Genomic DNA, 13,688 nt, shown 5'->3' with positions numbered 1-13,688 from the left:
ATTTCTGGACTGAAGTCTTTGCTTCTTCCAGTACTTTTTCCAATGGTTGATTGATCCAAATGTAGCTTCTATTGCTGGACAAAGATCTACTACTGTTGTAGCAGATGCCTGGATGGCATTGTTTAATGACCCAAGTGGTTTCAACGGTAGACTTACAAGAAAGAGAATGGCAATAGTCTCTTCTGAATGTAGTAGCAAAAGTAATCCACCAGCCTTACTACTTAGATCTATCCCATCATGGTAGATACTTTCCAAAGTTAGTAATAACGGCTGGAGTAATTTTAAGACAACAGCCAAGGATCGCTCATGAGAAAGCCAAAGGTTTTTCCCAGGTTGGACTAATTTGAACTTCAGTCCCAGTTTATCTTCTTTATTTTCCAAGATATTCAGTCTTTTTGGACTCTTGCTGAAAAAAGAATATAATGAAGACATTAAATTTATAGCTTTTTTTAATGTCTTTTGAAGAGTCTGCAGCTTGTACTAGCACTAGTTGAAGTAGATGGCCTCTGCAGTGTGTATAGGAGAGATTAGGGTTACACTTTTCTCTGAGCAAAGCTTGTACTCCACCATGTCTTCCAGAGAAGTTTGCAGCTCCACAAGCAGCCATCTGCGTGGGGTCCAATTGACAAGCATTTAACTCTTCTAAGATGTGGGTTGTCATAGATGGAGCCGATGGGTCTTCTATAACTTGAACATCTAGAAATGCATCTACTGGCCTACCACTGACACCAAGATGATGTACACAATGACTTAATACTTGTCCATTTGCATCAGTGCATTCATCAGCCATGTATGCAAATTTTTTTAATGTGGTGAGAGAGGTCTTCATTTTTTCAACTGTTGAGTCTATCGCTGTTGCACCATATGCTTCTAGCCAGTCAGTTGAGTTTCTTGCAGAAAGATAGTGAGCATTTGCTGGTCTTGTTTGGAACCAGTGTTCAGCTTCAGAATGAACAAGTGACAATGCACTTAACATTGGCCTCCAGTTTGTAGTGTGTGGTATCTCTTGCTTAAATAGAAAGTATGATGCCACACCCATGTTTGTTTGCATGTCTCTTGAGGTTCCACCCAGCTTACAGTGATTTCAGCTGAGCGCTCAGTGGGGGGACCTTGCTCCTAGTGCAGCCTAGGCCATCTCTTCCACTTAGGGTATGTCTACGCTACGAGAGTAGTTCGATTTTACTTAAATCGAATATGTGGAATCGATATTACAAAGTCGAACGGGTGTATCCACACTAAGGACAGTAATTCGACTGAGAGAGTCCACACTAACAGGGCAAGCGTCGACATTGGAAGCGATGCACTGTGGGCAGCTATCCCACAGTTCCCGCAGTCCCCGCTGACCATTGGAATTCTGGGTCGAGCCCCCAATGCCTGCTGGGGAAAAAATGTGTCGAGGGTGGTTCTGGGTAACTGTCGTCATCCAACCCTCACTCCCGCCCTCCCTCCCTGAAAGCGCCGGCGGGCAATCAGTTCGCGCACTTTTCTGGTGATTGACAGCGCGGACGCCACAGCACTGCGAGCATGGAGCCCGCTGCGACCATCGCTGCAGTTATGGCCGTTGTCAACACCTCGCACCTTATCATCCACCTTTTCCAGAGGCAGATGCTGAGAAATTGGGCAGGAGGCTACGGCAGCGTGGTGAGAACATGAAGTCTGAGAGTGGCACAGACCTGTCACAAAGCTCGGGACCCCATGCCGTGGACATCATGGTGGCAATGGGTCATGTTGATGCTGTGGAACGGCGATTCTGGGCACGGGAAACAAGCACGGACTGGTGGGACCGCATAGTGCTGCAGGTCTGGGATGAATCACGATGGCTGTGAAACTTTCGCATGTGGAAGGGAACTTTCATGGAACTTTGTGAGTTGCTGTCCCCTGCCCTGAAGCACAAGGACACCCGGATGCGAGCAGCCCTGACTGTCCAGAAGCAAGTGGCCATAGCCCTCTGGAAGCTTGCAACGCCAGACAGCTACCGGTCAGTCACAAACCACTTTGGCGTGGGTAAATCTACTGTGGGGGTTGTTGTGATGCAAGTAGCCAACGCAATCGTTGAGGTATTGCTGTCAAAGGTAGTGACCCTGGGAAACGTGGAGGTCATCATAGATGGCTTCGCCGCGATGGGATTCCCAAACTGCAGTGGGGCTATAGATGGAACTCACATCCCTATCCTGGGACCGGACCACCAGGACAGCCAGTACATTAACTGAAAGGGCTACTTTTCAATGGTGCTGCAAGCACTGGTGGACCATAGGGGACGTTTTACAAACATCAAGGTCGGATGGCCGGGCAAGGTTCATGACGCTCGTGTTTTCAGGAACTCTGGTCTGTTTAGACGGCTGCAGGAAGGTATTTACTTCCCGGACGGTATTTACTTCCCGGACCACAAAATAACTGTTGGGGATGTGGAGATGCCTATAGTGATCCTCGGGGACCCAGTCTACCCGCTAATGCCCTGGCTCATGAAGCCCTATACAGGCGCCCTGGACAGTGAAAAAGAACTCTTCAACTACCGGCTGAGCAAGTGCAGAATGGTGGTGGAGTGTGCTTTTGGACGTCTCAAGGGGAGATGGAGAAGCTTACTGACTCGCTCTGATCTCAGCGAAACCAATATCCCCATTGTTATTGCAGCTTGCTGTGTGCTCCACAATCTCTGTGAGAGCAAGGGGGAGACCTTGGGGTGGGAGGTTGAGGCGAATAGCCTGGCTGCTGATTACACCCAGCCAGACAGCTGTGTGATTAGAAGAACCCAGCGGGACGCACTATGCATCCGGGAGGCTTTGAAAGCTAGGTTCCTGAGTGAGCAGGGTAACCTGTGACTATTACGTTTGGTTACAGAGAAGCTGAACCTGCCCCCGTTTCTTTACCCAGTGAATGTTCACTATCCTCTCCAGTTTCATACCCGTTCACCCCCTTCCCCCCCCCCTTCCAACACACGTTTAAAAATAAAATGACTGGCAATTTAATGAACACTGTTTTCTTTATTACTGTTTTCGCGGTAAAGTGTTGAAACCGGGACGCAGACTGTGGTGGGGAGCGGGTGTAGTGTAGTGATGCAAAGGACGCTTCTAAACTCGAGGAATGACATACTCCTGCTTCTAGAGTGGTCCGCATTGGTGGACTGGTTGTTTCAATGGAGCCTGCCACCCCTCCTGTTCGGGACTCTGTGTGGGGGGGCTATGTGACTTTCTGGCAGGGGGAGGACGGTTACAGATCCCCTGCTGCGGGGCTCTGTGATCCAGGATAAGGACCGCTGCATAAGATCTCTAATTGCCCTAACCCCCCCCCCCAAATGAAAACCACCTCCCAGACTGACCAGGGTGCCTAGTGACTGCAATGTGTGTGTGACCTGCTGCTGAACCTGCCCTCGTGTCTGTACCCTAGTAAAGGTGACTGTCCTGTCCAATTACCAACTCCCTTCCCCCCTTCAAACAGACTGTCCTCTAAAAAAACATGATGGAAACCGTAATTAACAAACGTATTTTTTATTAGCAACTAGACAGGGGATGAAACTGGGATGGGGGCTTGAGTGAGGCGGGAAGGAAAGGACTTATCAAATTTTGGGGAATGACAGCCTTCTGGTACTTGAGCAGTCTGCAGGGGTGGAGTGACAGTTTTCACGGACTCTGCCGCCCCTCCTTCTTGGTACTTTGGGTGAGGGGGATATGGGACTTTGTGGCGGGGGAGGGTGATTACAGATAGACTGCAGCGGGGCTCTGTCCTCCTGCCTCCGGTCCTGCAGAACATCCACAAGGCGCCGGAGCGTGACCGTTTGCGCCCTCATTAGTCCAAGCAGCGTTTGAGTCGCCTGCTGGTCTTCCTGTCGCCACCTTTCCTCCCGTTCGCTGTGTGCTCGCTGGTATTGCCACATGTTCTCCCTCCACTGGGTCTGCTGGGTTGCCTTGGCTCGGGAGCAGCCCATAAGTTCGGAGAACATTTTGTCCCGTGTCCTTTTCTTTCTACGCCTAACCTGCGCCAGCCTCTGGGAGTGTGATGCCAGGGTAGGTCGGGAGACAGTCACAGCTGTGGGATGGGAAAAAGGGAGTGAATTCCTCAGAAAGATAAATTTTTTGTTGAACAATGAACATAGTCTTTCTCTGTGAACAAGACCATGCACAGCACCTATCACATGCACACTCAGGACAAGGTCGAATTTTCGGCCTTCGCATTCAGTGCCTGGGGTCTTGCAGTGCAGATCAGACAAGCGCGGCCGGCCAGCGGAATTTGGGTAGCAGGCTGACATGGTAAGCCGGAGACTTGTGGCAGCTTAAAACTGTAATAATAGCACTGTCCTACTTTCACGTTCAAAGCAATGCTCCTAGCATTGGCCAGTTCCTGCTGCCAGCAATCCGGCAAGCATGAACTCTGCCCCTGTCCCACCCCCTTGCGGCTGTCCCCGGGAAAGATCCCTGTATGCTGCCCCTCTCCCGCCTCCACCGCATGGCTGTAAACCGCCGGTTACAGTTCTGTAAAGGAACAGGCAAGCAGTCCCAATACTAACATTCCCCTAATTCAAAGCAGGTCACCATGAGCGACATCACTCTGATGCGGATTTCAGAGAGCGACAAAGAACGCATGCTTCGTGAAAGCCTGCAAAGACCAGGGCCGTATGCCGCCATGCTCTGCAAGGCAATGATCCCCGAGTACTTGCTGCTAGCCTGGCGCGGGAACGTTTCGTACTACGGAGGACACAACAAGGCCGCTCTCCCAAGGAACCTCATGCAAAGGCTTTCCAATTACCTCCAGGAGAGCTTCATGGAGATGTCCCATGAGGATTTCAGCCCTATCACCGGACATATAGACCGAATTTTACTGTAGCTGCACTGGCAAGGACTAAACAGTAGAGCGCCTAGGACAAACCAATCATGATAAACCGGACATTGTTAGATTTTTTGGCAGTAGTTGCACTACCAAAGACTAAAACTTTAAGCGCCTAGGGCAAAGTAATCATGAAAAACCCACTGTTAATATTAATGTTCTGTTCAAAATAAATCTTTACGTGTTTATAACACTTACCGACTGATCCTTCCCCTGATTCTGGGTCCAGGTTAATGCCTGGGGACGGTTGGTAGGGGATCTCGGTGAGGGTGATGAAGAGATCCTGGCTGTCTGGGAAATCAGCGTTGTAAGCGCTGTCGACTGCCTCGTCCTCCTCATCTCCTTTCTCATCTTCCCTGTCCGCTAACATCTCCGAGGAAGCGGGCGTCGACAATATCCCATCCTCAGAGTCCACGATCAGTGGTGGCGGCCGCACCTAGGATGGAATGCAGTGCCTCGTGGAAACGGCATGTCTGGGGCTGAGATCCGGAGCGTCCATTTGCCTCTTTGGTCTTCTGGTACCCTTGTCTCAGCTCCTTGATTTTCACGCGGCACTGTGTTGCATCCCGGCTGTATCCTCTCTCTGTCATGGCTTTTGAGATCTTCTCGTAGATCTTTGCATTCCGTCTTTTCGATCGCAGCTCTGAAAGCATGGACTCATCGCCCCACACAGCGATCAGATCCAAGACTTCCCAATCAGTCCAGGCTGGGGTCCTCTTTCTATTTTGAGATTGCATGGCTATCTCTGCTGGAGAGCTCTGCATCCTTGCCAGTGCTGTTGAGCTCGCCATGATGTCCAAACAGGAAATGAGATTCAAACTGCCCAGACAGGAAAAGGAATTCAAATTTTCCTGGGGCTTTTCCTGTGTGGCTGGTCAGAGCATCCGAGCTCGGACTGCTGTCCAGAGCGGCAACAGAGTGGTGCACTGTGGGATAGCTCCCGGAGCTATTAGCGTCGATTTCCATCCACACTTATCCTAATTTGACATGGCCATGTCGAATTTAGCGCTACTCCCCTCGTTGGGGAGGAGTACAGAAGTCAAATTTAAGAGACCTTTATGTTGAACTAAATAGCTTTGTTGTGTGGACGGGTGCAGAGTTAATTCGATTTAGCGCTGCTAAATTCGACATAACCTCCTAGTGTAGACCAGGCCTTAGATCTGATTATCAGTGATTTCAGCTGTAGTGGTCACTTAACAAAACAAAGGACTATACATAGAGCCTAATCAGCTCTGTCTTTAAACAGTGGAGGGGGGTTCCTCAAATAGTACTGGTGACTCGGGCAGACCATAAAGCAAAACACCTGTCCCCACCCTCTCTTGCTGCCCTCAGTCAGCACAGGCTAAGTACAGTTCTACTGCTCTTTACTTATACAATAAGAATAACAACATTTCATCCCCCTCCTGTGATTTGTAACCCAATCCCAGCCAAAATCTATCACTTGGGCAACACAGCTTTGTTTGCTGGATACCGAGTTAGCTTAGGTGTGAATGTAAATACACTCTGGCCCTGAAGCCTTCCCCCCCCAGCTCATCATTAGCTCATTTAGACTGTGCTTACAAATCATAACTTGGTCAACATCACCAAAACGAATGTACTGACATTGTCATAAAAACACAAAGTGTATAAGGAAGCTAGTCTGTTCATACTTTTCACATCTATTATACTTTTTTCAGATACTTGTATTTTATCATACACTTTATATGCTTTTAAAGTATGTATTAATGCTTTAATTTCAATTCAAATACTAAATTGGCAACACTGCAGGTAACTAATTCACAAAACTGGGGCGGGGGGGGGGGTGTTGGGGAAATCCCTGGGTGGAAGATAATCTCTGCCCGGACAGGGGGAGCTCCTAGGAGCAGGAAACGAAGGCTGCTGTTAAGGGAGCTCTGCTGCTTCCGTGCAGGACGCGGCTCCACGGGCGGTGGCACGCGCCGAGCCGAGGGACAGGCGCTGCGGCGCTCATGGGCCGCCTGAGCGTGTGACCAGCGGCCTGAGCAGAGCCCGGCCCGGCCCGGCCCCGGCAGCCCGAGGGGCGCAGCCGCGGGGGCTCGGTGTTAGCGGCGGGGTTTGGGCTCCCGCCAGCGCAGCCGCTGGATCCCCCGGGCGGGCGCCAGGCGCGGGCAGGGCAGGGCAGGGCCAGGGGCGGGTGCGTGGGTTGGTCGGGGCCGGGCCCGGCTCCTCCTCCTGGCGGCGGCGGTGACGGCTCCAGGGGCGGGACGTGCCGCGCTGCACGCAGCAGCGGCCGTAGCTGGGCCCCGACACCAGCCGCTGCGGCCTCCGACCGGGCGCTGCTGCGGAGGTGGGTACCTGCCTCGGGACGGGCCGCTCAGGGACGGGGCTGGGCCCCCGGGAAACCTGCCGAGTTCGGGCCTCCCAGGGGGACGCGGGGCGGGCTGGGGGTGAATTGGGGGCTCTCCCCTCACGGCCCTGTCAGGGGCTGGGCGGGGCTGATAACATCCCCCTGACATAACCCCGCCCGGGCTGGCCTCGCCTTGGCAGGGGGAGCCATGCTGGGACCTCGGGCTCCCAAAGCCTGAGCCCTTACTGCCTGCGAGCCACCCTGCCTGGCTTACGCCCTTCTTCTTCTCCAGCCCAGGCCCCTTAGGTCGCCACCTGTTAAACCATGGGAGTGGGTCGCTGGTAGCCCCCGTGTGAGCCTCTGTTGACTGAGCTAAGAGAATGGGCCGGGTGCCAAGTCAGTGGCAGGCTGATGAGTCGTGTTGCCTAGCCCAGGGGTTCTCATACTGGGGTCAGGACCCCTCAGGGGTCACAAGGTTATTATTTGGGGGGGTCACAAGCTATCAGCCTCCACCCCAAACCCCACTTTACCTCCAGCATTTATAATGGTGTTAAATATAGAAAAAAGTGTTTTTAATTTATAAGGGGGGGTTGCACTCAGAGGCTTGCTGTGTGAAAGGGGCCATCAGTACAAACGTTTGAGAACCACTGGCCTAGCCACTACTAGAGGGATAAGAGTGTCACACCGAGTGGGTGTGGGTTACACTGACACACATTAAGGGCTTGCCTATTCCTTGTATGGTTTGAATTATACCCAGTGTAGCTTTCATTACACTAGGTATAATTCAAGCCATACAAAAACTGTGTGAAGACCAGCCCTAGCATATTTGAAAATCCGAGCATAGAAAGGGCAAGTTCTATTTTCATAGAAATGTAGGGCTTGAAAGGTCATCTAGTTCATCCGCCCATGCTGAGGGGGACTAAGTATACCCTACCATCCCCAACAGGTATTTATTCAGCCTATTCCTAAATACCTCCAATGATGCGAGTTCCACAGCTTCCCCGGAAGCTTATTCCAGTATTTTACTCTTACAGTTAGTTTTTTCCTGATATCCAGCCTGAATCTCCCGTGATGCAAACTCAACTGATTACTTTTGTCTAACCATTGGTGGGCATGGAGAACAACTGATAGTTGTGTCCTCTCTATAACAACCTCTTGCATATTTGCAGATTGTTGTATTGTTCCCTCTCAGCCTTCTTTTCTAGATTAGACATGATATGGTCTGGGGTGTAGATCCCTAGTGACTTCAGCATCACCCTTGAATCCTTGAGGGAGTGGAGAACTTAATCCAACTTGTTGGATGTCCTCTCCAGTCACATGTACTTGCTATGCAATAAATATTGGATACCTGTGATCAAGAGGCACACTGTGTGGTAGAGCTAATGGCCATGGGCCATCTGATATGTTCATAGCCACCTGCGGCACCATCTTTTCTACCATCTGGTACTCTTTGATGGCTTTTCTTAGCGCTTCTCTACACTCCTGATAGAATTTGGATATGTACAGGCTTATCCTTTCCCATGCCAAAAATCTGTATTTAGCAAAAAGGGCCTTGTAGTTTGTGATACAAAATTGGAGGGAGGTAGATGAATATGCCTTATGCCTGAAAAGATCCAGGTCTTGGAGTCCTTATTTTTCAGCATACCCTTGGTAGATCAGGTCTTTTCTTGGACCACGGACATAACCAGAGACTCTGGGGCTGGATGAGTGTAAAATTTTTGGACATTTTTGATAAATATTTTTCTACTTGCTTTGAAGTAGGGGGAAGTGAGCCTTAATGTGTTAGCTGGTTAAGGTCACCCCACTACATTTAAAAAACAAATACCTATTATCCTAGTCTAGACAGACTCCGGCATATAATGTGGGCAGGATATGTTGTGTTTTATCCAGGCTCGCACTCAGGCTGAACACAACGAGCTAGCACATTTTTAAAGTGCTAAACTGTGTCTACACTAGGTGCAAAATTGCATTTGAATTGTTAACGCTCACATTTTTCTAGTCTAGAAAAGAGCAAGTGAAGGTTTTTCCCATATTTAACCCAATGAGACACTTTAAATAAGACTTCCCTTTATCTGTCTCTCATTCCTGCCACAAACCATTGCCTCAGTGAGATCTAATATAAGATCCTGCAAATTGTTACATGAATGCAAACACCCACAGATTGGGTCTGTGAACACAAGTCCACCCACGCATTTATCATTGCAGGAGTTAGGCCCAAATGTTTCTGTTTGACATACTGTTGTTGTCTTTTACTTTGTTGCACAGTGAAACATTATATACATGCTACAGTATGCTCTCAGCACTACAGTTGCTTGTCTAAGCTGTATGTATGTACAATACAGGTCTGTTGCATCTTAGGAGCATTTAACATGCGTGATTTCAGCTTTACGCGGTCGGCAAAAACAAAACAAAAAAAGAGAAAAATAACAATTTAAATAATGTTTCTGTAGTGCGGGCAATTCCGCCCGCCATTACACTCAATGTAATTTTGACCATACGCGATTTTCGCTTTAGGCGCTGACTGCGGAATGTAACCCCAGCGTAAGATGAGACAGACCTGTATGTGATCTATTTTGAGTATAATTATTTTTAATGTATGCTTGAACAAAATTAATGTTTTTAATGTGTCTGATAAACAAAATTATTATGCTGTGATGCCAGTAATGAAATCATGATCTTTGTAAAGTGCAATAAACTCTCTGCATTAATATAATCTTAGTATGTAGTTCTGTCATCAATACCAGATAGTTAAAATTGGTTTAAATATTTTAATATAGATTATTCTTTCAATATTATAATGAGAATGATGAGGTAATAAGGGAAATAATCACTGGTTTTGTGTGTGGTTTTTACCTCCGACAGTTTCCAAATATAGGGGGAGCTTCTTCTTTTGATTGGGATGTAAGAACATCTGAGTCAGTGGAAAGTACTGTGGATTTTAAATATCCGGGAAGATTCTATGTAAGGGAAAAAATATGTGGTTGTAGTGAACATAAATATGAAGGGGTTTTTTTATTACTTACCTCCATTTTTGTATAGTTGATTATCTCTATGTTTTTGTGGATTATATGGGATTTATCTTTTAAAAATACTTTAAATTCCATTTACCACTAAAGAGGAAAATTGACTTATAAATACTACCAATAAGACTTTCCAATATGTTCATTCTTTATAAATGTTACATAGTATAAGGAAAATTACAATACCAAGGTGAAAAGGATAGAGCAGCTGTACTGTGTTGAGAGGTAATTGGATCTAACACCAGGACTGAAGTCTGTATTATGGGCTTGGCTGAATGGTCTTAGCCCATTGGCCTACTAAGCACTTGGTCACCCTTACCCTGTCTCAGAGTCTCATCAGCCTTGTCATAAGGGGACACAATTCCCAGTGAAATCAGTGTAAGTTGTAATAGTTTACTCCAGTTGTGAATTTTGCCCAGTGTATGTTTTACCATCTGTAAAGGGGGAATAAATCTCAGAATTAGTTAATGGTTGTATGAGGTATTAAAAATTAAAAGCCCTGTATTGGCTAAGCATTACTGCGTCTGCACAGTATCATATTTTTTTTTATTAAACCCATGAGATCATACTGTATGTTTTCAATACACGGACTCAAGAGTCACAGCAGAGGGAAAGAATTAATTCATTTTATGGGGGAAAATATTAATTGGCTATTCCACCTTGAGTTCAAGTAAGGTTTTGACATGTCTGTGTTTTGTACTGGGAAAAAACCTGGAAAAAATGTATGTATTTCAGTACTTTCTTCACAAGAGGAGGATTGGCAGTCCTTTAAATCTTGTATGTTATGTTTTATCATATTATTTGATTGCTCTGTAAATTTGAAATACTGTAGTTGTGAACTTTGTCCATAAGCAATACTTGGGCTGGATAAACGGGGTGGAGGATGAAATGGTAAATACTGAACCTCATTCTTTTTGTGACACAGAAAAGAGAGTATTTAAGAGTATATTCGCTGTATAGTCTTTGCCACATAAACATGTATTCATATAACTTTTCATTTGATCTCTCTTTTCAGATTAAGAACTATAAAGTGATCCTGATGAGTCTCTTCCAGTTTACCAGTAGAAGGCTGGTTTCGCAAGCATATTGTGGACTTAAGCCTTCTTCTTCCAAGAAACAAAAGCTTTGCTTAGAAATGGCTCGCCCTAATTCAAGTAAGAGCACAGGAATGAATTTATATGTATTTTTCTTTCTATACTCCAGACAAATATTCTGTAAATTATTGTTCTCTCTTCCTTGTTTCTGAGTTTTGAGTATCTTAAAGTTAAGCAGCATTGTTGCAGACCCAAAGTACTGAACAACATAAATGTTCCAAACTGGAGAGAGTATATTATATAAACATACTGCATAACGTCTGCACATATTTCCTTATTTTAAAGATTGCAAGGTCCAAACCACAATCTCCTTTGCTGAATCACTTTTGGCTCTGTGATTGTAGTATAAGTTCTCTGCCTTATCCCTTTGTAAAGCTATGGGAAATTAATGTTGTTTGCGTGTTCCTGTAACTTTTTAATCTTAACTTTTGGAAACAAGTCAAATTAGTCATCATGTGGATGCAAGCTAGAAGTTTAAAAAATGTTTTGGTTGTTTAAGTGCAAGAAAATCCTATTGAAAATATAATAAATGGTATGTTTTTAAACTTTGAATTCAAATGACTGAAAAGATTAAAAAAAAAAAAAGTTTAAAAAAATTTCCTTCTAGGCTTAGACCTAGCATGAGAAATTTCAGCCTTCAAGGTAACCTGTCCCAAGTTACAAGTGCCTGATAATGAGTGTTTAGAATGGAAATGCAGTCTCAATATTAAATACAGCATCACTACAATGAAACTGTAATAATCAGGAGGGGAATGATGAGTGAATAAAAACTTGATTTGAACCTGTCCGGGCTTTAATAATGACAATCTGTATTTTAGTTTGAAAGTGAGATTCTTGGAGAGACAAGTATTTAAATGGAGAAGTGTGGCTGTGACGCTTTGGTTTTTTTAAAAATGGGTGAAAGTCACCTTCCTTGCAATCAAGCTGAATGATTGCCAAGTTCCTGACATAGTTAGGGGTCAAAATGGCTATTCCTGTTAACACTTTTTATCATGTCAGTATTTATAAAATAAGCAATATATTTATGTCACTGTATATTTTTGTGTGTATATTTAGATTTGTCTTGCATATTCATACAGAGTAAAATTCACTCCTCCCCTTCTGCAGTGCAGGCTTTCTGCAGGAATTGAGGTAGTGAAACCACTCCCACCAACTCACAGGTAGGGCATTGGGTAATGCTACAGCTGTTCAAATCCAGGTGATAATCTACATGAAAATCTTTCATCAGAAGAGTTAGTTTAACTTGAATACAACAAGCAAGAGCTTTTAGATCAAGGATTCTCAAACTTCATTGCACTGCGACCCCCTTTTGACAACAAAAATTGCTACATGACCCCAGGACGGGGGACCCAAACCTGAGTTTGCCCAAGCCCTACAGCCCAGGATGGGGTAGGGGGGGGCAGAGCCCGAGCCCCATCGCCCTGTGTGATGGGGGCCAAAACTGACGCCCAAGAGCTTCAGCCGCAGGCAGGGGGCCTGTAACCTAAGCCCCGCCACCCATGGCTGAAGCCCTCAGGTTTCAGCCGCGTGTGGTGGGCTTGGGCTTCAGCTTTGGCCCTGGGCCTCAGCAAGTGTAAGCCAGCCCTGGCAACCCCACTAAAATAGGGTCCTGACCCCCAATTTAAGAACCACTGTTTTAGATTGTAATAGTAAAATGGTCAGTATTGAAGGTCCACCTCCACAGTCACTTTCTAGGAGGGATGTGGTCTGGTTTGAGCTATGAGATTGGGAAGGTCACGTAACATCTGTCAATTTAAAGGATTGCTGTTGACATACAAATCATATTTCTTTTTGCAAATATCTTGTTTGCTATAGTTCAAGGAAACATCTAAGATGACTGTAATTGAATGAGATTAGAGATGCTAATATTTTTTATTTTTCAGTTTGTGCATTTGACAAGCCCTTTGTGTATTAGTTGAATTCTTTGCTCTTTGTAATCAGTCACTTTTCCAAGCTACTTGTGTGGATTTTTCACACATTACTGGGAAAATGACTGATAAATGTAAATGCAAACCAAAAATTGACAAGATGACTCAGAGGCAGGTGTTGTACCTTAAACTATTTTCAATTAATGTTTTTTACACTAACTAGATTTTAGTTTGTGTCTTCCTTGTAATTAGCATAATGTATGAAGAATTTTAAGATGGTTGTATCACAGGTCAGGGTAACTACATCTGTATTTCCCCTCAGTGGTCCAGCAAGGGCACCCACTCTCAAGCTTCCCAGCCATTGTCTTTCTTGGTGGAGACCCGCATCTCTTTCCCTTCTGACTGGGGTATTTCCAGGCTGCACAGTTCCCTGATTTCACTGTGTTATTCCCAGCACAGACAGGTTGCCCAAGGACACCTGCTTGCTTTCTCCTCAGTGATGGTTAACAGGTGTAATTGCTACAGTTATAAAGTAGCACACAGCACTTCCCCTGCAAGCCTATTTTATTCTTACGGTAAAAAG

At 46.0% G+C, this 13,688-nt stretch overlaps 1 protein-coding gene and 1 long non-coding RNA gene across 5 annotated transcripts in view; one reads left to right on the top strand and one right to left on the bottom strand.

The window, feature by feature from the left end:
- Window positions 1–3,469: 3,469 nt before the first annotated feature.
- LOC135981654 (uncharacterized) lies at window positions 3,470–6,901 on the bottom strand. The gene is made up of 2 exons (XR_010598790.1): window positions 5,017–6,901; window positions 3,470–4,023 (listed from the first exon to the last, which is right to left on the bottom strand). It is a non-coding gene; the product is annotated as an uncharacterized LOC135981654 (long non-coding RNA).
- An 81-nt stretch (window positions 6,902–6,982) lies between these two features.
- The window catches only part of SIRT5 (sirtuin 5), a 30,587-nt gene continuing 23,881 nt past the window's right edge, over window positions 6,983–13,688 (top strand). Inside the window, exons 1-2 of one of the 4 annotated variants that reach the window (XM_005302859.5) lie at window positions 6,983–7,123; window positions 11,159–11,297. In XM_005302859.5, coding sequence (XP_005302916.1) covers window positions 11,183–11,297 — 115 coding nt within the window. In that variant the 5' untranslated portion in view covers window positions 6,983–7,123; window positions 11,159–11,182. Of the gene's footprint in view, window positions 7,124–11,158; window positions 11,298–12,344; window positions 12,398–13,428; window positions 13,513–13,688 lie in introns of those variants that run through there. The other 3 variants (XM_065585086.1, XM_008171227.4, XM_005302861.5) reach the window with 3 other exon arrangements.

The sequence above is a fragment of the Chrysemys picta genome, chromosome 2 (genome assembly GCF_011386835.1).
Source record: "Chrysemys picta bellii isolate R12L10 chromosome 2, ASM1138683v2, whole genome shotgun sequence".
Classification (NCBI taxonomy): Eukaryota; Metazoa; Chordata; order Testudines; family Emydidae; genus Chrysemys; species Chrysemys picta.
This window is presented reverse-complemented; position numbering and strand designations above follow the sequence as displayed.